This window comes from Perognathus longimembris, chromosome 26, assembly GCF_023159225.1.
Source record: "Perognathus longimembris pacificus isolate PPM17 chromosome 26, ASM2315922v1, whole genome shotgun sequence".
Taxonomy (NCBI): Eukaryota; Metazoa; Chordata; class Mammalia; order Rodentia; family Heteromyidae; genus Perognathus; species Perognathus longimembris.
The window spans coordinates 5147411-5169223 of NC_063186.1; the positions used below are offsets into that span (position 1 = coordinate 5147411).

At 55.3% G+C, this 21813-nt stretch overlaps 1 protein-coding gene across 1 annotated transcript; it reads left to right on the forward strand.

Moving 5' to 3' along the window:
* Positions 1–7585: 7585 nt before the first annotated feature.
* Amotl2 (angiomotin like 2) lies at positions 7586–20898 on the forward strand. The gene is made up of 10 exons (XM_048334611.1): positions 7586–7702; positions 11010–11802; positions 14372–14675; positions 15386–15530; positions 15893–15985; positions 17733–18028; positions 18220–18527; positions 18996–19213; positions 19694–19870; positions 20685–20898. Exons 2-10 carry the CDS (start codon positions 11072–11074, stop codon positions 20741–20743), a joined length of 2331 nt encoding a protein of 776 aa, XP_048190568.1. The 5' UTR covers positions 7586–7702; positions 11010–11071; the 3' UTR covers positions 20744–20898.
* The last annotated feature ends 915 nt before the right edge of the window (positions 20899–21813 follow it).

Sequence of the window (21813 nt, forward strand, 5' to 3'; positions counted from 1 at the left end):
TACACGGATGCCTTAAACCCAACTTAGGGTTTCTTGCCTGCAGGAATTTGCAGCTTCTCACATAGGAAGGTGCCACTAGGAGAGCCAACTGACTGTAAGGGGAATACTGATGGCAGAGTGCCTACCTGTGCAGCACCCATACCACACCATACCACACCACAGCCAGCCAGGCCTCCTTCTGTCTCCCAAGGAACTCTGTGCTCATTCCTGGCTAGTTGAACACTATAACCGTTCCCTCAGAAAAAGCAACAGGCAGCCAGAGAGGAAGCAAAGCTCTCTTTCCTGATGACCTCTTGTGTAAACCCAAGGAATCGAGGGCAGCACTGGCCAGTGTGCTTGTGCATCTCCAACGCTGATGTTTGCAGCAGGGATCTGGGACCTCTTGAATTGGAGACACAGCCTTGGGCCTCTAAAACCCCAAACTACTGTGCTAGAAAGCCAGAGAGGGTACCATGCCTCAGTGGTCCAAAGCACTTTCCCAGGAGCCCCACCCACCTCCAGGCTTCTCCTGGGCAAGTTGAATGGGAGCCCAGCCCAGGTGGAAAGCAAGTCCTGAAGTGGAAGAACCAGCCCAACAACCCCAGAGCTTGCCAGCTTCCTGGCAGGTGCCCACACCAGTCCTGTCAAAACCTGGCATCCAACTGAAGCCAACCCAGTGGGAAGAGCCAAGAGGAAGTGGCATGGGAAGGGAGAAGGGCACCTTCACCTGGCTTCATCCCCCAAGCCCTGCCCACCGGAAGGGCTCTGCTGGGGAGAGAAGGCCCCATCCTTCTGCCAAGTAAGGGAGGCGGAAATGGAGGCAGACAGGACAGAGCCCTATCACCAGCCTTCTGGAAAGTGAAAAACGGGTGAGGTGTTCACTTTCTCCCCAGTGTCTGGGGAGAAGGACAAGCAAACACCGTAGAGTCTCGGACAATCTCAGGAAACAAAGCCACCGGACACTGGAAGGGGGGTTGAGAGGAGGCTGAAAACAGGAAAAGACGATGGAACCAATCCCAGATGCTCCCCTCTCTGATAAAGGGGAGGTGGGCACCTTATCCAGCATCATTCCCCTGCTGAGTTACCACCTGGGGAGACTGAGGCAGCGAGGGGAGAGTTCCCCAGAGCCTTTAGCTTCCACCGAGGTCTACTGTGGGACCTGGACCCTGACCCAGCAAGGAGGGTGTGGAGACGCCCTCCTTTAGTAAAACCCAGGAGCCAAAGAGACATGCCCATGGACTGTGCTAGGTTGGTTGGGGTCCACAATGTCAGGGCCAGAACCTTCACCAGTGAGGCCCACCAGAAAACCCAACTGTACCCCTTTTTCCCCCATACACCCACACCCCGCAAGCCAGTATCTCTGCCAAAAGCTTTGCTCTTAAATAGGATCCACACAGCCAAGAGTCAAAGTCATCTGAGGGAAGCTGTAACCACGAAAAACAGAGACCAAAACAAACAGACCGAAAAAATGAACTCCAAGGAAACAGAATGTGGAGATTGGAGCAAGGAAATCCTTTTCATTAAAATTACTAAACCTGCCCCCCCCCCCAGGAATAAGAGAAGATTTTAATTTATGAAATAAGAAGACAATGAAAGGAAGACAATGCTAGAAAAAGAGCTCTGATTAAGAAACAGTTATTTAAAAAGAAAAAAAAAACTATAGAAAGGTTGAAATTTGAAAGAGAGAAAGAGAACCAGGCATTAGTGGCTCATGCCTGTAATCCTAGCTACTTAGGAGCCTGAGATCCGAGGACCACAGTTCAAAGCCAGCCTCAGGCAGAAAAGTCCCTGAGGCTTTTTTTTTTTTTTTTTTTTTGGTCAGCTGTGGGCCTTGAACTCAGGGCCTGTGCACTGTCTCTGAGCTTTTGTGCTCAAGGCTAGCACTCTACTACTTTGAGCCACTGCTCCACTTCCAGTTTTCCGGTGGTTAATTGGAGCTAGGAGTCTCAAGGACTTTCCTGCCTGGGCTGCCTGAGATAGTAAGATTTCGGTCTCCAGAGTAGCGAGGATGACAGGTGTGAGCCACCAGTAGCAGGATCCTGAGACTCTTATCTCCATTTAACCACCCAAAAGCCAGAAGTAGAGGTGTAGCTCAAGTGGTAGAATGCTAGCCCTGAGCCAAAAATAAAAATAAAAATAAAAAGGTTAGGAGCCCTGGCCCTGGCTTTAAGGTCAAGCCCCAGTAATGGCCAGAAAAAGAAAGAAAAAGGAGGGAGGAGAAGTGGGAGAGGATAATATCTAATATCCAAACAACTGGACTTCCACAAGGGAGAACAGATTAGAGAAAAGTTGCAACAAAGTTGCATGATTAACTCCTAGTGCTTAGGTACATGAGGTGGGAGAATAATGGGCCTGTGAAAGATTCAGATCAAAGGACAAAATGTAGCAAGACATATCCCTGGGAAATTTCTGGATATGCAGAGAAAACCCTAAAAGCTTGCAGAGAAAGGGAAAACAGTTTATACCCAGTGATTAACACTCAGGGTCAGGATCATATCTTGTTTCTCAAGAGCAGCAGCGGAAGCAAAAAGACAATGAAGCAATTCTTTCAAAACACACAGGAAAAATTCTTTCTGCTTTTGTTTGGTTGATTTTGTTTGTATGTTTTTATTTTTGTAGGACCAGGGTTTGAACTTGAAGCCTTTCATTTCTATTTACAGCACATCCCCCAGTTCTTTCTGCTTTACCTTTTTACAAGCAGGGTACTGCTTTGGCCCAAGTCAGCCTCAGACAGCAATCCTTCTATTACTGCTGTCTCCTGTGTAGCTGGGTTAGAAGGGAGGAGAAATTACTTCAAGCCTAGAATTTTACACCCAGCCAACCTTCAGTTGTGTATGAGGACTGTGGTGCCTTCCCCAAATCTGTTTTTAGGAAAGTTATAATAATTGGAGAAAGAGAAAGACAAGGATTTCAAGAAACAAAGGACCAAACAAAAATCGAATAAGGAGAAGCTAGCAGGGAGGACAGAAAGAAATCGAAAGAGGAAATCTGTTTGCTGGGATGAGAGGAAATCTATTTGTCTATAGGTGGCATTTATCAAGATGGAGTAGACCCCAAAGATTGCCAGTGGGTCTACATTTACAGAAGGGGAATTTTAGGATTCTGTCTATCTGGGCATAAATGAATGCTAATACACAGAAGCTTAAACAAATGAAAACCAAGATAATTCTTCACTCCAGTAAAACACATACACACAAGTTGTACAGGGAAAGAACTGTCATCCTGGAATAGTATGTGATTAAACTATGATCACTATTTAGTAATTTAACTAAAACTATCATTGATAGGTAGGAAATGGAGGAGAAAAGTGTGTGTGTGTGTGTGTGTGTGTGTGTGTGTGTTTAAAATCATAAACTTTTGTGGTTGCTAAAACTTACATCAGAAACAATGGGGTAAAAACAAAGATTTTTTTTTGCCTTAGAAATTCAAGTGTGAATGCAGATTATCTAAAGGAGTTTAAAATGGAACTTGGGGAAAGGAGTTGAGAGTTGGATAGGGCACTGCTGTCTTTACTTCGTACTACTACTGGACTGCTTTATTTTTGGTGCCAGGGCTTGAACTCTATTGGACTTAAAAATTTTTATTTGTTGGTTTTGTTTTACTGGTCCTGGGGCTTGAACTCAGGGCTTGGTGCTTGCTTGGCTGGCACATTACCGCTTGAGCCACATTGTCAGCCTGGCTTTCTGATAGTTATTTTGGAGATGGAATCACACAGAATTTTGTACTTTTTTGGCTTAGAACCATGGTCCTCTGGATCTCAGCCTCCTGAGTAGCTAAGATTCCAGGCGTGAGCCACCAGTGCCCAGCTCCTTAGTTGTCTTCTACTGCAACTACTATTACTTGGTTGGTCATGGGGCTTGAACTCAGGGACTGGGCACTGCCCCTGGACTCTTTTTGCACAAGGCTCTATCACTTTGAGCCACAGCGCCACTTCTGGTTTTCTGGTGGTCCATTGGAGATAAGCATCTCAGACTTTCCTGCCCAGGCTGGCTTTGAACCGAGATCCTCCGATCTCAGCCTCCTGAGTAGCTAGGATGACAGGTTCGAGCCGCCAGCACCCAGATCTTAGTCTACTCTTCAAAGGTCCTGAGAGTCATCCATTCCAGAATGAAATCTTGTCCCAACCGCCCACCCACCCCCGCCCCTCAACTCCCAGCCCCAGAGCCAAGACTCACCAAAGAGATGCCCCGGTTAATAACATTCACTAGAGGGCGCTCTTTCGTCACTCTGGCTCTGCCTCATACAACCCTACCCTGAACCCCACAAGGACTGTGCATCCAGTGCACCTGCACATTTCCTGCTGCCCCTAGCCAAGAGAAGGGGGGTGGGGTGGGATCTCTCCAGGCAGCACTGGCATACCCAACAAATCGATACCCACACTCAAGGCAGGTGTCAGTTTCTCTCGTCCACTGGCCTTCCTGCGTTCCCCAGCACCATGGCTGCCCAGGCCGAAGGGATCAAGGGAAGGGTACTCCGTTCCTCCACGTGGTCACCCACATCCATTAGCCTCACCTCCCATGCAGGACGGGGATTCACGGAGGATCCGGACACTCAGAAATCCCAGAGGAGGAAAGGGTTCATGGGAGCAATGTTCAGAGCCCCCCCCACGTTCTGTGAGGCGAAAGATCACAGAGGATGGTGTGTGCCTGTGCCGTTTGGAAAGTCAGGGTCCCTTTGTGTGTGTTTGTTAGACATGGAGCTGAAAAGGCGTTTGGAGTGAGATTCGAGAGCAAGATTCTACATCAGGCGCTTGGGCGTGGAAGGGGAGGGGGCAGAGTGGGAAGGGGGGGGAATTGGGGGAACAAAACCGAAGGGGTGAGGGGCAGTGGTGGAGAGGGGGAGGAGGAGCAAAGGTCCTTACTTGGCTTTCTCTGCTCTTGGAACTGGACCCCCTGGGACTTCTTTTTCAATGTCCAGGTACTTCCTGCCATTTGCTTCCTGCCACAGATTCTGGTAGTCTTCCTGTTCCCATAACCTGTCTAGGGATGTATCCCCTGGGGAGGGTGTGAGAAGGGGTGGTGTGGTGGGGGGGGGGATTTCACAACTAGCAGTCTTCCTTTGATGTCGCCCCTGAAGGCCATCCCCCATCCGTCAACCATTTGGGAAGCAGAAGGACGGACTCCAGGGAGGCCTCCCCTCCCCTGGCCTCTTCCCCGCAGTGGGACGGGTGAGGTCACAGTGCAGGTCTAGACACAGAGCCAGGCTGAGGAGGGACTAGGGCGTGGGTGCCTGGACCCCTTGCTCAGCCCTGCGCGTGTTTACGATGCTGCCGCGCCCCGCGGGGAGCTGCGTGCTCCAGGGGAAAGGCTGATCCTGAGAATTGGGTCAGGTCTGTATCTTACCTGGGCGGGATTCCAGCCCCAACCATGTCATTCCCAGCCACCTTTGTCATCTGGGAAGAATGATGACCTGCAAGGGAGAGAGGAGAGACCAAGGGACGTTAGAAACCTGGGGTGGGGGTGGGGGTTGTCTCTCTTCCCCAGTTGACCACAATAAGTAAATAAATATATAAACGGAAATGTAAATGCGAGTGGGCCGGCCAGCCCAGTGCCCACTCGCCACCTCAGCCCATGTGAACCCGGAACGTCTTCTCACCGCCCAACCAACCTCCCTGCGGAGTCAGGTGTGGCTACCATTCTTCTGGAAGGCTCTCCCAAGGGCCTTGACCAGGCCCTACCTGGGAGGCTCTGCCCTTCACCTTTGTCTGCAGAAAGAAGCCAAGTGTTCATCCATTCCCATTAGGGTTTTGTTCTGTCTGGGGTGCAGAGGTGAACTGTCGGACGGACGGACGGACGGACCCGTTGCAGGCTGCGGCAAGCTTAAGCTTGTGTGACTTCCTTGACTCTGAACGGGTGCTGCTGCCCTGAACGGGTGCTTTTCTGCAACCATCCCAGGCGTGTATGTCAAACTTTTTGTCAGGTGCCTTTCCAAATGCCCATAAAAAGACTAAACCGGACCAGGTGGCCTTTCCCCAGATTTTGCAACCCCAGAATGCACAGGCTCGCACTTCTGGTCATCACTCCACCAAACCTTTCTCAGAAGAATGCTACTGGGGAGGTGGAGTTACCTGGAAACCTTCTCCTTATCACATGGAAGGCTCCTAACCTCCTACATCTGCTTAGGACAATGGTATGCGGGCCGTGGTTTCTCCTTGTAAGGCGGTTCCTCCGCTTGACACTGATTTCTTCATTTATCTCAGACCCAGTGTCTATTTGAAATGCAATATTTGGCTTTCAAGTAAACACACACACACACCCCTCACTGTGGAGGGCTTGATTAAAAATTAACAATGCCCCATGTTTAGCGAGCTTGCAGAGTTTTTCTTGTCCCTGATTCTCTCCAACAAATTCTGGGAATTGCAAAGTGTGTTTGGGGTGGGGGACAGACAGAACTCAACCTCTGGTAGTCCATCAGCCCTGGTGGAGGGAGGGGGGCTGAGCAATGGCCCGGAGGAGAGCAGATGTCCCTCTAGCAGGCTTTCTGAAGAAGGGCTGTCCACTCAGCCTAGGGGGGAAAACAAGGGAGAGAAGGTCTGCAGAGCTGAGGAGAGGATTCCATTCCAAGCACGGGGGATATGGAGGGCTCGAGAAGTGGGCACAAGGAAGGACCCTGGCTGGAGTAGGTATAGGAGGAGCAGAGACATAGATGGCAGGTGGAGAGGATTCTGGATCCCGCATTCGGGAGGCCAAGACAGGGGCCTGCCATCATCATCTGATAGCGCGTGTGCCTAGGCAAGCTCTTAATCTCTCTGAGCTGAATGAACCCTGGCTTCCAAGGGCAACATGGGAAAGCGGCTCCGTTTAAAGGTACTCAACCGATTACAGTTTAGGAGGAGAGCAGGAAAGAGCAGGACTAGTTAGTGGGGCAGATGGATGATGGGCCAGAGTCCCCCCCAAAATTCCAACCCAGATTCTCACTTCCTGTGTGGAAAGGGGCTAGCAAAGGAAGGTGTTTGTAAACAATAAAAGTGCAATTCAAAGGTTGCCGCTGTGTGTGTGTGTGTGTGTGTGTGTTTGTGTGTGTGTGTGGTGTGTGAAGGCAGCAGGGGGGTAAAGGGGGGGAAAGCGGAGCTGCTGGTCGGTGACCTCTCCCGGTCTGAGCGGATGTCCCAGCCAGCCCCTCGCTCGCTCCCCACCCCAAACACACACACACACACACACAAACACACGCTCACACGCACGCACGCGCGCGCCCGGGAGCCTCCATCCCGCAGCAAACCGCTGGACACACAGGCAAGAACGAGTCCGGCCAATGCGCCCAGAGATGATGGGGGTGGGGGTGGGGGTGGGGGTGGGGGTGAGAACCAGGTGGGGGCAGGAGTGGGGGAGATCGTGGGCCGGCAACCTTACTTCGGGGAAAGTGGGGGGACCGAGCGTGGCCACACCTGGACTCCAGGGTAGGTGTGGTGGGGGGGGGAGCCGGAGCTCAGGCCGACCCAGCCCCCCCTCCCCCGGGGCCTGGCAGCCCCGCCTCCCGGGAGGAAGGCGGGGGCTGGGCGGAGTAGGGGGGGGCGGGAGCGGGGAGGAGGAGGCGGGGAGGGGAGGGGAAGGGGGTGGAGGAGGAGGGAGGGCGGCGCTGCGGAGAGGTTATTTGTGGTTCGCTTTGATCCCGCGGGGGAACCTGAAACTCTCACATTCCTGGCATAGCAGCCGCCTCCGAGCGCGCTCCGAGCCTGGGGCTGCGCGCCGGGGCCCCGGCCGCCGCCAGATCGTCGGCGCCACCGGGCCGTGCGCACCGTGCTCGCTCCGCGGCCGAGCCCAGGCGGTGCCCGGAGTCCCGGCTGCGTCCGTCGGGGGTCGGGGCGGGGGGGGGGGGCGCCGAGCGCTGCTGCTGCTGCTGCTGCTCCGGGCGCACCCGCTGGTAAGGGAAGAGGACGCGGGTGGCGATCCGTGGAGGGGTGGAGGGGTGGAGGGGGGGGGTCCATCCCCGATCCCCGCGCAGCCTTCTTCGCCCCAGCGTCTTAACCGACGCCGTGCGCCCTCGACTCTCTCTCCCGCCGCCGGGGTGGGGTGGGGGGGAAGGAGGGGGGGAGGCCAAGGCGCCCAAGCCGGGCTAGGGCCGCGCCGCCCGGGGAGCCCCAGGCAGGAGGGGGGCGGGGGGTGGGGGATCCGGGCGACCCTAGGGGCGCGCGGCGGGTCCTCCCCCCCCCGACGGATCGGGGAAGGGGGGCAGAGGGGATGGATTGGGGGCGCGGGAGGGGAGGATCGCGGGGCTGGTGTTGGGGACTGCGGGCGCCTCAGGCGGGGACGGGGGGGGGCTGTGGGGTGTCCTCGTGGCTGATGTATGTATGAGGTTGAGGATAGGCCAGGGGGTCCCCCCCCACCCCCCAGCATTCATTGCTCTTTGTCTTCCCTGGGAGAGTCCTCTTCCCGAGCCACCCACCCTCCCTCCCTCCGGCTCCCTCCCGGCAGGAATGCGGCCCTGCCGTCCGGCCGGCCCGCTGACGTCAGCGCGGGGGTATTCGGGGGGGGGGAAAACAAAAGAGGTTTGGGGAGGGGAAAAGAGGGGGGGGACCCCGCGACGCCAGGAGACCTCGCCCGGCCACCTGCTACCCCCCTCTGGCCGGCTCGCGCCCCCCTTCCTCCTCTCCCCCCCACCCCACCTCCCCGGGCGCACCGCTCCGCACCGCACCGCACCTCGTGGGGGGGGGGGGTGCCCGGCGCTGGTGATTGGGGCCTGAGTGCGGATCTATCTGCCTGCCTGCCTCTCTGCCTGCCTGCCCGTCCGGGGTGACTGAGCCCCGAGTCCCGGCTGACTTGGAAACGTGGTGACTTGCAGGGGAGCCCGCTGCGGGTCTGGGGTGCAGCGCTCAGCCTTGTGTGTACGGGGGGTGGTGGGGGGGTGGGGGGTGGGATCTGGTGGAAGGTTGGCGTTGTCTTGAGGGTGATCGGCTCCCGGAGTGTTCCTGGCTTCCCTTTCCCCCCCCCCCCCCCCCCCCCAAGTCCGGGCACGGTGTCCAGGCGCGCCTGGAATTTGTAGGCCGGGCTCTGCATTCCTTCCAGCCGCTCCCCCCCCCCTTATCCTTCTTCTCTCCCCGACCGTGATTGGGTTAGGAAAAGCACCCCCCCCCCATGCAAATCCGTGTGAACCCGACTTCTGTTTGCTTGGTTTGGCCTTGGTAACAACGGGGGCGGGGTGAGGGTAGGGGGCTTTCTTCCCCCCCACCCCCTGCCGTGGTGATTCGGTGCCAGGAAACCCCGGAACCTGGGCGCCCCCAGGACCCATTCCTTACGCACAGATGGAGTCCTGGGCAGTGAAAGAATGGATTAGGAATGTGGCCGAAGGGGGACCCACATTCCTGTGCCCCGCCTCCCCCTCCCCCTCCCCCCCTCAGGGGCCCGGGCCAGTGTTGTGTATTTTGTTTGGCTTTCCCTGAATCTCAAGTGTGGAGAAAGCAAGCTGGTGAGGAAAAAGCAGGAAGCCTTCGAGGCGCTAAGCCCCTAAGGAGATCAGCTTTGAAAGACAAACACACCTTCTTGGGTATAATCTCTCCCCCCCCCCCAAACTTTAGGCTCACCCCTGATGACCAAGAGCATCATCTCCTATATGAATGCTCTTACCTGGGCAGTGGGTCCGAGTGGTGGTTACTGGATTTCTTTGTGTGCCTAGAGGCCCAGTGGGGGCTTTTTCCAGGTAGCCAGTCTGCAGAGAGAGGGAGGGCAATCGTAAATCAAAAGACTTCCTGTCGCTCTTTCTGTTACAGCCAGCACACACTAGGTGACTGGCTGCTCCCCTTTGTGCCTGCTCTCACAAAGCCATTGATTGTCAGGTTGCAGCCTCTCTCTTTCACTCCTTCACCTATTCCGCAAGCAACTCCTCCCCCCCCCCCCTTTCTGGTTCTGACATTCTGACTGCCAGCACCGTCATCCATAACAAGGTGTCTCATATTTACCTACAGCCGTTGATGACATGGAGACCCAAGGCCCGTTGTGGAGGGTATTTTAGATCTACTGTGAAGAGGCAGTGCTCAGAAACCGAGGGTGGGGAGCGTTTTCATAGGATTTCCATTGGAGCTATGGTGGGATTTTTTTTTTAATTACCTGTCAATAAAATGGGGTCCTGTGCACCCCTATTTAGAACAGCTAAGCAGTTAGATCTGAGCTAGGCCTGTCCTAGAGTCACCCACCAGGCTGATTTGAGTGGTGGGTGGCTGACTGTGGAGGCCGTGGTTTCTGTTGGATAGCCTCTCGTTTGCTGTTGTGTTTCTCCAGGTTTAGTGCGTCTCCATGAATACCATTACAGCGGTAACCATTTGCCAGGGATGTGTAGCTAACAGGAGCCCCAAAAGTCATTACCTCTTTGTTGAGAATGTTTTTTCCGGTTTATTTTGTGTGTATGTGTGAACTCGGGGCCTTGCACCCTTGCTTGACTTTTTTCACTCAAGGATGGCACTCTGCCACTTGAGTGGCAGAGTGCCACTTGAGCCACATCTCTCCACTTGTGGATTTTTGCTGGTTAGTTGGAGATAAGAGTCTTGGGGATTTGTCTGCCACAGGCCAGATTCAAATCTGGATCCTCAGATCTCAGCCTTCTCAAATAGCTAGGGTTTCAAATATGAGCTACTGTGCTTGGCTCTTTTTGTTTGCTTGTTTGTTTTGGTTTGTTGGTCACGGGGCTTGAACTCAGCCCAGGAGCTGTCCCTGAGCTTTTTTGCTTTTTTGTTCAAGGTTAATGCTCTTACCCCTTTGAGCCATGGGACCACTTCCAGTTTGCTGGTGGTTAATTGGAGATGAGAGTCTTGCGGCTGGCGTGGAATCTCAGATCTCTGCCTCTTGAGTAGCTAGGACTACAGGCGTGAGCCACCAGTGTCTGGCTTGTTTGTTTTTAATGGGGGAAACCGAGGCTCAGAAGTTCAGTAACTTGCCTTAACATATGTCAGCACCAGCACCTGAGCTCAGGCCTGTGTGAAACCCACCTTGATCATTATCTTTAGGCTTTCAACCAGCATGTAATAGAAAGTCTCTTACTTTTCCAAGTGCCTCCCATTGATCATCCTGTCTCTCTCTCTCTTTATCTCCCCCCCCCCCCAGGTGCTCTGGTGCCAGGTGCGTGCTCATCACTATCTAGGCAGTTTTGTGTGAGCAGAAGAAGCATGAGGACGTTGGAGGACTCCTCAGGGACGGTCCTGCACCGCCTCATCCAGGAGCAGCTGCGCTATGGCAACCTGACTGAGACCCGCACGCTGCTGGCCATTCAGCAGCAGGCCCTGAGGGGTGGGGCTGGAGCTGGTGGCACGGGGAGCCCCCAGGCCTCCGTAGAGATCTTGGCACCCGAGGACAACCAGGGACTTCAGCAGGCCACCAGGCAGGAGCCACAAGGGCAGGAGCACCAGGGTACTGAGCCCCACCTGGCAGAGAATACCCTCTACCGGCTGTGCCCGCAGCCCAGCAAGGGTGAGGAGCTGCCCACCTATGAAGAAGCCAAAGCCCACTCGCAGTACTACGCAGCCCAGCAGGCTGGGCCCCGGCCACATGTTGGGGACCGGGATCCTCGAGGTGCCCCCGGAGGTAGCCGGAGGCAAGATGAGGCCCTGCGGGACCTGAGGCACGGCCACGTGCGCTCCCTGAGCGAAAGGCTCCTGCAGCTGTCTCTGGAAAGGAATGGCGCCCGGGCTCCCAGCCACATGAGTTCCTCCCACAGCCTCCCGCAGCTGGCCCGCAGCCAGCAGGGCCCTCCCCTCCGGGGTCCCCCCGCAGAAGGCCCAGAGCCCCGCGGGCCTCCACCTCAATACCCACACATTGTAGTCGCTCAAGAAACCACTGCGGTCACGGACCCAAGATACCGAACTCGAGGCAGCCCGCACTTCCAGCATGCAGAAGTCAGGTAAGGGACTTGGTCTTTCAAGCTCTTGGCTTCCTTCCAAAGCAGTGTCCCAGGGGGGCAGAGCCTCAAGGTCATACACCTAAGGGCCAGGCTGGCAAGATCCCCATCCCGGGCCCCCCCCCCCCCCACCAGCTCCAAAGGCTGCCTGATCAACTCTCCTTCCCGGGGAAGGTAGGGGAAGGTAGGTGGAGAGCTGGAGAATAAAGGGACTTTAGGACATCAGTGCTTTCACTGGGTGGTCGACCCCAGTGTCTGCTTAGCTGTGGCATCCAAAGTCACAGCGAATGTGCAGAAAGCTCTAGAGACTACAGTAGAGTTTCAAGGTGAGATCTTAGGATGAATTCTCTAAAGACAAAGAAGAAGAATCACCACCAAACTGTTATCGAGTTAAGTAGGACGAAGACTGTTGTTTTGGAGGGGGGCAGCTTGCCTGCTTTCTGTGGGGAGACCTTCCTCGTGAATCAGGTGGCTCTCTCGGAGACCTCTCTGTCACCTTTATTTATTTAGTCATTTACCTTTTCCTTTCCACATCCTTCATGTGCCCATAGCTGGTGGGAGAGGGAAGGGTCTTGAGTCCAGGTGAGACTCTTTTTAGGGGGCCTCAGGAGTGATCGCTAGGCTACAGTAGTTAGTGACTTCGTTTGGATGGCTTCCATTCCAAATACATCAGGGGATGTAATACATGGCCAGAATGGAAGCAGGGAGAGAGTTGGGGGTGGGGGCAGGAAGCCAGATAGTTTGTAGAAATACAGGTTCCTAGAATGAGAGTTCTCACCTGGCCCAGCACCTTCTTATCGATGCTCCTCTCTTTCCCAGGGAGGGGGTGGGGGTGGGAGTTCCAGGACACCACCTCTGTCAGAGGCATCCAAGGATTTGCAAACGCCTTTCCTCTGGCAGCTCAAGGTCAAAGTCTGGTTCTTTTCATGCCTGCTGAGCCTTCATTTAGTCACTTAATTTCCCACCGTTTGGCCTTCCCTTGCTCTCGAGAAATGAGTGACGAGAAATGAGTGATGTGATCTCATTGGTATGGAGGAACCAAGGGGTGTAGCCTCTTCTGGGTTTTCTCCAACCTCCGCTGGGTCCAGACTCCCCACGCCCCCCTTATCTCCCCTCTCTGGACTGGCTGGGAAGCATTTCGGAAGCTGAGTGGCGGCTTCTTTTGGACCAAGCCTATAGTAGAATCCTGTCAGGAAAAGATAAAATATGGAGTCAAGGAAGTGGACTGTTTGCAGAACAAAAAGAGGGGGAGGGTAGAACCAGGAGAAGGGAAAGCAAGTGTGAAAGGGAAGGAGAGGCCATTCTTTCTTGGAGCTAAGTCATTCCCAAAGAATGCCACTTGTGTCTGCATCTATGGCCTCGATGCAGGGGACAGCAGGTTTCTGAAGCCACCTGGAAAATGGCCATGTTTATCAGGGAAGGGAGAGTTTGGCCATTCCGGTGTGGCTGCTCTGCTCTGCTCCTCCTGGGAGCCCAGAAGAAGTCTCCTATACCTGCCGGCCTCTCCCCTGGTTACATGAAGACTATTGAGTTGGGTCAGGGGCTTTTCTTTCGCCTAAGGTCATAAGATGCCCTAGGCTACAGGGCTCTAGATGTGAGTGCTGAGAGGTCCAGACGTAGGATTGTACAATTCTACAAAGAAACTGGGGACAGTTGTGATAGGCGGCTTGGCAAAGGCCTCTGGTTTCCCCCTGCCTCTTCCTTTCTTGCTCCTTCTTCAACGTGCAGCTCTTGAGAGCAAAATTGCACCAATGCATGGGGCCGGTAGAACACTTCTACTGAACTCAACTACGATGTGGTCCAGAGTGAGCCCCTCCCCTTACTCTGAAGTCCCCAACACACAGGTGTAGACGATGGATTGCCATTCTAGGAGAGCCAGAACCCTGCCAGGCCTAATACTTGTAGTAGCTGGAGAGCCTGATTTAGCAGAAGGGGGAGGTAAAATGGGGTCAAACAGCTGGGATCGCCCCCAGTGCCATTTCCCATTTATTTGTTCAACTGTTGAGCTGAGACTTGCCCTGACATTTACCTCCATGCTGGAACCTTAACCGGAGTCTTCTGAATGTATTTTGGATGTTGGGGCTGGGGGGGGGGGGTAATAGAACCTGAAATGGGAAGAGGGCAGAAAACCTAAGTGCTGCAGACCTGAAACCTGTGGTTGGGTAACAGGCACAGTGTATGTAGCTGCTAGGGGGACCCTGCCGCCAAGTAGCCCCAGGTTCTGCCAGACTGTGTGGCTGTCAAACTCCCAAAGAACCTCTCATTGACGATGAGTGTCATGGGTACCTTTTTCTTTTTAAATAGTAGTTGTTCCTAAGGCCCAGGATAGCTGTAGCTGATACCAATGCCCACAGCCCCAGGAGGGCCAAGTGAAAAATGAGCATCCTGACCTTAATCTCTTCCCACCTTGCTGCTTTGGCCCTTGGGGGGGGGGGGAGTCCTCCTCCTCTCTGACAACTAACCTAGGAGACTGAGTACTGACTGATGAGCAGTGAGATTAGTCATGCGTTGCTTTTAGTTGGGGGGTTCTGCCCGTGGTGGTTTTCTATAAGCCACTCCCCTTGTGTTCCAGGATCCTGCAGGCCCAGGTGCCTCCTGTGTTCCTGCAGCAGCAGCAGTACCAGTATCTGCAGCAGCCCCAGGAGCACCCCCCACCCCCGCACCCAGCCACCCTTGGCCACGGCCCCTTGGGCTCCCTCAGTCCACCTGCAGTGGAGGGGCCTGCAAATCCCCAGGCCACCCCGGCCACCCCGGGCAATGCCCACCTGGCCCAGATGGAGACTTTTCTGAGGGAGAATGCCAGGCTGCAGCGGGACAACGAGAGGCTGCAGAGGGAGCTGGAGAGCTCTGCGGAGAAGGCAGGCCGCATTGAGAAGGTAAGGCCCGGGGGGGCGGGGGGGGGGGGAGGCTGAGGGCCACCCTCCCAAGCTGATTCCAGACAACTGGGGAACAGCTGAGAGACCTCTAGGCCGGCAGCAGGGGCAGTTGGCTGGCCAGTGCCAGTAAGAAAGAGCTCATTCACCAGCTAGCACCTTCATCCTGCACACACACACACACACACACACACACACACACACACACACACACACACCCCTTCCAGGGACACCTCCCACAGAGAGCCCTTTGTGTCCCCCATACAACAGCCAGTCTGTTCCTAGGCCAAGCCTGGCCAAAAGAGAAAGCTCCTCCTTTTTGGAGGGGGAGGGAAAAAAATGACTTGTTGGCATGGCAAGCCAGCTTAGGAGCACGTGCAGGACCTGTGGCCGCCAAGTGGGAGGGGCAGCTGGGGCCAGGCAGCCCTCGGGGTACATGGCCATGTCTTGGGGAGAAGCAAATGCTTCCCGCCAGGCATCAGCAGATGCTGCACACGCACACACCCACACAGACACATACACACACACACAGACCCTCCCATGATTGTCCCCAGGTGTTCAGCATAGATGGAACCACCTAGAACATGCCCCACTCCGGGCCCCCTATACTCTGATTTCTCAGCAAGCGCCAGCCGGAAAGTAGCATGCCTCTTTCTGGACACTGCAAATAGGGAAGCTTCAGTTCCTTTAATTTGCTGTCTGCCCCCTTGTAGCTGGAGAATGAAATCCAGCGGCTGTCCGAGGCCCACGAGAGCCTGACACGGGCCTCCTCCAAACGTGAGGCCCTGGAGAAGACCATGCGGAATAAGATGGACAGTGAAATGAGAAGGCTGCAGGACTTCAACCGTGATCTTAGAGGTGAGCGCCACGTGGGGGGGGGGGGGGGTGGCGATCGATCATCTGGAGAGCCTTGGGTTCTCTATTCTAGAGGAAATTCAGAACTTCTGCTCTCTGTGAACACACATACGCACACATTGGCCCCGAGGCTAGCAAGTGCTCGTCTCTGTGTTTTGTGATGATACAGACTCCCATGCAGCCAAGATCATGGAACCCCCAAAGAGGGTACTCCCCTCTTTTACAGGACCCTGACCTGAATGAGTTTGGGTCCTCCTACAAGCCCCATCCCCGGCTTGGAGCACGCAAGCTCACCGACAGGACCCCGGGCGGGCTGCCATCACCTGACACTAAAACATCTTTTTTTCCTTCTTCGCTTGAAACAGAGAGATTAGAATCTGCAAACCGCCATTTGGCAAGCAAGACCCAGGAGGCCCAGGCGGGCAGTCAGGACATGGTGACCAAGCTGCTTGCTCAGAGTGAGTACAAGTCCTAAGAACCCTGGCCCAGTGTGCAGAAATGGGACCCCCGTGGCCCCTCGGGATGGGGACGTCTGGCCCCCCCCCCTCCCTTGCAAAGCATTTATTTTACAGGTCCAGGTTTATTAAATGTGTTACTGTGTGCCAAGCACTCGACTAGACCTTGGGGGGGGGGTGGGAAATAAGAGGTGGTTCTACGTTTATTGAAAAGCTGGGAACAGTGTTTTTTTCATGAGGCCTGGGTGCTCAGGAAGGAGGGGTTGTAGGGTAAGAGGCCAGGTAGCTCTGTCAACAAGTGGTAACACTGGTGAATGAATTTCCTAGGGAGCTGGAGGCAACAGAAAGCCTAGTGTGTCCACTGGGGATATAAGAAACTGAGAATATGGCAGGAAGGGGTTGGGGAAGCTTCCCTGTAAAGACAGAGGGCACTGGCATCCCTGAAGGGTGGCTACGTTTATCGAGTAGTCTTAGCGTACTTCTTGTTCTGGAGCAGGGCTTGGCCGAGCACCTGGCTGGTGCTCAGAGGAGGGTGGGAGCAGGCCCTAGAAGTCGCCCGGAGGGCCGGAAGTTGAAAGCAGGAGCTGGCCTCCTTACTGTGGAAGCTAATGTAGGACTGTGAGAGGTGGTGTGGATGGTAAAGGGGTGTCCAGAAGTGAGAGGGCAACCCCTTCTTTCAAGGAAAACTCAGTCCTTCTGGATACCTCATCCCAAACCTCAGGCAGGGAATGGTGGAGGTCAAAGCCCTGGTGAGAGACTGGTGGACTGGGGAGGAGTAAGCCAGTCTGTACTTGAGGAATTGGAGAGCATGAGGTGTCTGTAGCCAAAGGGTCTCTGGATAGGGGGTGAGGGAGGGAGAAAAGAGGATTGCAGTGTTGGGAGTCTGGAAAGAATGAGTTGCTGTTTGGGGGAGGGAGGAAGAGGGGGAGGGCAGATTGGAGGAGGCCTTAGGTCTGAGGGTCAGTTTTTAGAGCTTAGTTCAGTGAAAGAAAGGAAGTCTTAGGGGGGGGGGGGGCAGGCTTGGAGGCAGGAGGCGTTTCCGCTCCTCAGGGAGCTAGGCTAGCTAGCGCCAGGCTGTTCTTGGCTTCTCCTTGGAGCCATTAATCTCCAGCCACGGGTGACCTGGATGCCTGGCATTCCAGAGCAGCTGGGCTGTTCTGCTCTGGGCCTGCCTGCCCCCCCTCTGCTCCCTCCTGCTAGGCTAGCAGCCCTTTGGCTCCCCCTCGCCCAGCTTTGGGAAGGGGGAGACTGGGGCTGGAGGCTTGGAGGTGGGTTGGAGGGGCCCCCCTCCTCCCTTCTGTGGAGCATCTATATCTCCCCTGTCCCCTTCCTCCAAGGTGACAGGAAATTTCTAGAGCAGAAGGCTAAGTCCACTGGCTCTACCACCCAAGGGCTAAAGAAAACCCAGGCAACTGTACCTACCAGCTAGCTCTGAAAGCAAGGTGTCTCTCTTCTTGCAAGGGCTGATCTCTCTTCTTGTTTTTCCCTGGAGTCAGATAGGAAACACTAGCACAAAAGGATGGGTCCTGGTCACCAATGGCTGGCTGCTTTGTCCCTTAGCACTGGCCCACATCTAACCCCTCTCTCTGCTCGGGCCTACTTCCCCCCCCCTTCACCCCCCCACCCCATGTAAGTTGAAGGCCAAAGTCCTTACCTGGAGGAGCTGGAGGGTTCGGTGTAGTAAGATAGGTAACAGGACTGGCTAGCAGGGTCCCCATCACTGACTGAGCCCCTTCCATTCTCCCTGCAGGCTACGAGCAGCAGCAGGAACAGGAGAAGCTGGAGCGGGAGATCGCACTGCTGCGTGGCGCCATCGAGGACCAGCGGCGGCGTGCGGAGCTGTTGGAGCAGGCCTTGGGCAACGCTCAGGGCCGAGCTGCCCGAGCCGAGGAAGAGCTGCGGAAGAAACAGGCCTATGTAGAGAAGGTGGAGAGGCTGCAGCAGGCCCTTGGGCAGCTGCAGGCCGCCTGCGAGAAGCGGGAGCAGCTGGAACTGCGGCTGCGGACACGCCTGGAGCAGGAACTCAAGGCGCTGCGTGCACAGCAGGTGAGTCCTGGAGGTGGCTTCATCGCTCCCAAACTTAACCATGCCCATCGAGGCTGGGTGATGTGCGCGCGCGCGCGTGTGTGTGTGTGTGTGTGTGTGTGTGTGTGTGATGAACATGTGTCTAAGTGAGAGTCCTCCTATGGGGATCACTTCATCCTTCACGCCTGACCACGGTGCTCCTTGCTCTGCAGAGGCAGACAGGTACCTCGAGCAGTGGCGCCAGCCACGGTGGGTCCCAAGAGCTCAGCGCCCTGCGACTCTCAGAACAGCTGAGGGAGAAGGAGGAGCAGATCCTGGCCCTGGAGGCTGACATGACCAAATGGGAGCAGAAGTATTTGGAGGAGCGGGCCATGAGGCAGTTTGCCATGGACGCAGCTGCCACTGCGGCCGCCCAGCGGGACACCACGCTTATCCGACACTCTCCTCAGCCCTCGCCCAGCAGCAGCTTCAACGAGGGTCTGCTCGCGGGGGGCCACAGGCACCAGGAGATGGAAAGCAGGTTCGCAACGGCAGGCCTGACCCCCTGAGGTGGACGGTTGGCGTGGCAGTGTCCGGGTTTCAATGACATTCTCCATTCCTGATAAACAGGCCCTTGTTCCCAGTCAGCTGAGGAGACTCTGGCTATGGGGCTGTTGTGCACTATCTAGACTATAGCCTCGACTCCTGTCTGGAGCATTGCCTCGTTAGGATGAATGGGGGTTAGCCCAGAGCTAGCAATGAGACTGGGACCTGCCCCTGAGCATGTGCCCCAGTGCTAACAGATGGTCTTAGAGTCTAAAGAAAGGGCTGGTGGTTTCTGGAGCCTAAGCTGAGACCACCAACTGCGGGGCTGTGGTGACACTTCTGCGGGCCCAGACTGTTGGGCCCTGTGTAGTGGGGTGTTCCCTTCCCTTTCTGTGAGGTGGGCAAGGTGGTGGTGCTGGATTGGTAGGTCTGACCATATTGGGCCTGGCTCTCTCTCCCTCAGGTTGAAGGTTCTCCACGCCCAGATCTTAGAGAAGGACGCAGTGATCAAAGTCCTCCAGCAACGCTCCAGGAAAGACCCTGGCAAGACCATCCAAGGGTCCCTGCGGCCCGCCAAGTCGGTGCCTTCTATCTTCGCAGCAGCTGCAGGAACCCAGGGCTGGCAAGGACCACCGGCAACCAGTGAGCGCCAGGCGGATGCTCCTGCCCAGCTGACAGGAGGTAAGAGGAAGGAAGTTGGTGGTGAGATGAAGAGAAGAATGTCTTAGACCTAAACAGATTGCTAGGTCTGTTTGCCCAGAACCATGGCTCACGGGAGCCAGGACTTCCCGACTCGCAGATCCCCGCTGTGCCCAATGTGTTCATCCCGACACATTCCATCACCCACTGAGCCATCCAAGTAAAAGCAACTCCCTGTGCAGGTGCGCCTTCTAGACAAGCCCTGGTAACTCCTCCGGAGCAGATACCCCAGATCCAGAGTTATCTACAAAGAGGGAGCCCACCATTTCAGACATTCAGAAGCAACTTGCTAGTTACTCCCATTTGAAATCAGTAGCACTTGGGTCATTTCAGAGCTGAAAAACCAAGAGCCAGCCACAATGCCCAGTCGGTCTGGGTTCACTTAGGGAGCTCTCTATTGGGGGGGGGGGGGCACATCTTGTAAGCCAGTTTGTAACCGCCAACCTCCCTTCTTTCCTGCAGACAGAGCGCCCGTCGAGGAACCAGTAGCCCCAGCTCCCCCTACCACTCACGCCAAACACGGGAGCCGAGATGGGAGCACCCAGACTGATGGCCTGCCAGAGAGCACCCCTGCCTGCCTGGCTTCAGAACCCAGCAGCTTCCTGGCGTGCGGCAGTGGCCAAAGGGCAGCCTCTCTAGGTAAGCCCTCCTTCCCCTGGCCTGTCCCGGGAGTGGGGGGAACTGGAATGTGAATAGAGACACTGAGACCCTATCTCCCTGGGTTCCTTTTCTGGTCACTGTCCACCTACCATGAAGGGGGGGGGGAACTGAATGAATAATGAGAGGTTCTGAGGGTATGGGACCCCCTCTGGTGTGAAGCTACGTGAGGCACAAGTACAGCCCTAGTGGAGATCAGGTCCAGATTTCAGCAAGTGAGAACACAGAATGAGGAATGAGTTTCAGAAAGGAAGTAACCCAATGGAAGGTTCCCCCCCCCCCCCATCTCCTTCTCCATAGTTTTTCTCATATATTCGATTGCCAGCCTACAGTCTGCTGTCACGGTGCTCTCCTCTTGAGAGACTCTTTTTAAAAGTCCAGGAAGGAGAAACTTGAGAAGTGACACCCCCCCCCCCCGCGCTTTTTATTTTTTAGCTTCCCTTTCACATTAGCCTTTGCATATTTGTCTGTGTCTCATGATCTCAGAAAACCACAGGCATGAGAGGAATTCTGCAGCCTCCCCCTTCCCCCCCCACACCATGGGCCCTCCACAGCCCTTCTGAGGCCTCCAACCAGTTCAGAGTCCTGAACAAACGCCATCTTCCACGCTGAAGCTTGGTAGTCTGGGAACCGAATACCATGTTTAGTTGGCCAAGTTAGGGGAACCAGGGCAGCTGAAGGTGGGGGGGGGGGGTGTCAGGAGTTGGTGAGGAAAGATCCTGTCTTTAAAATGCACTAGGATAAAGCAGTGCCGTTAACACTCGGGGCTTGTGCCTATGGTCTTGTCTCTCTCCAGACTCCGTAGCCTCATCCCGCGTCCAGGACCTGTCAGACATGGTGGAGATACTGATCTGAAGGAAGGAGAGGGGTTTCTTGAGGACCCCGAATCGTGCTCTCATCACCGCCATCCTCCACCATTCCAGCTGCCCCTCCCAAACGCTGGGCCCTTCCATTTTTCCTCAGCCACTGACTATCTGTTGCTGGGAGCTCGGGGAGGGAGAGGAGTGTTGTTGGGGAGAGGGGGGCGCTGAGAGGGCTCAGTCCCCCCTGGAAGACTCCTCTCCTTAGGCCGTCCATCTTCTTGCGCCTGTGGAGAAGGAAGATCCAACTTTCACCAGCAGGATGGGTGAAAGGAGTGGAGTCAAGGCCTCTCCCGCCCTTGCCTGTTCCGACTCAGAGAGGAAGAGGGGAATGTGTTAGTGGGGAGCTGATCTCCAAGATTGGCACCAGCCCAGGTTGTTTTGTGGCTAAGTGTGGCCCTGGCTAACCTCACCCCCTGTTCAGTTCCTCATTGCCTTCTTGGGATCACTTGGACTTGAATCTTTTGTGTGTTTTTTTTTTTTTTGAAGACTGTCTGAGGGCATGAGTCATGCAGAAATCACTGTCTCGCCTTTCACTCGGTATGGTTTAGGGGCCATTTGTGTGGACTGGGGACAGTGTGTAGTTTGTATATAAATTCCCTTTTCTCCGGGAACAGAAGATTGAAGCATGCTGGTTCAGATTCATGTCCATTGGGGCTGTGCCGCCCGTCCCTGCTGCCACAGTTCTGGAAACTTCTCACTGGTCTCTCCCAGTGACTTCTCTCCTTCTCCTCTTCCTTGAACGTTTGGCCCGTGAACTTGGGGTGCTGGTTGTTTGGCTGCCTTTTCCTCTACGTGGAACCCTGGAAGATGGTGCAACTTGGCATCACCAGCCTCTCTCGATATGGCTCCGCGGTTCCTGTCTCGGGGACATCCCATCCATGTGGTTATAAACTGAGCCAGACGAAATGAGCCACCACGCACGCCACCGACATCTGCCGAGACCACCCGTGGGCTGTGAGCTGTGTTGACCCTGCCCCCAGCACCAGCTTTATAAAGACATGGGACTCTGTCTTGTTCTCCCAAGTGTTTTTTGTTCCCCCGGAGGGATGGAACTATGCTGTT

Coding starts and splice junctions, on each gene's coding strand:
- Amotl2 (XM_048334611.1), top strand. CDS start 11,072: ATGAGGACGTTGGAGGACTCCTCAGGGACGGTCCTGCACCGCCTCATC. Junction 11,803..14,371: donor TTCCAGCATGCAGAAGTCAG/GTAAGGGACTTG, acceptor CTTGTGTTCCAG/GATCCTGCAGGCCCAGGTGC. Junction 18,528..18,995: donor CACCAGGAGATGGAAAGCAG/GTTCGCAACGGC, acceptor TCTCTCCCTCAG/GTTGAAGGTTCTCCACGCCC.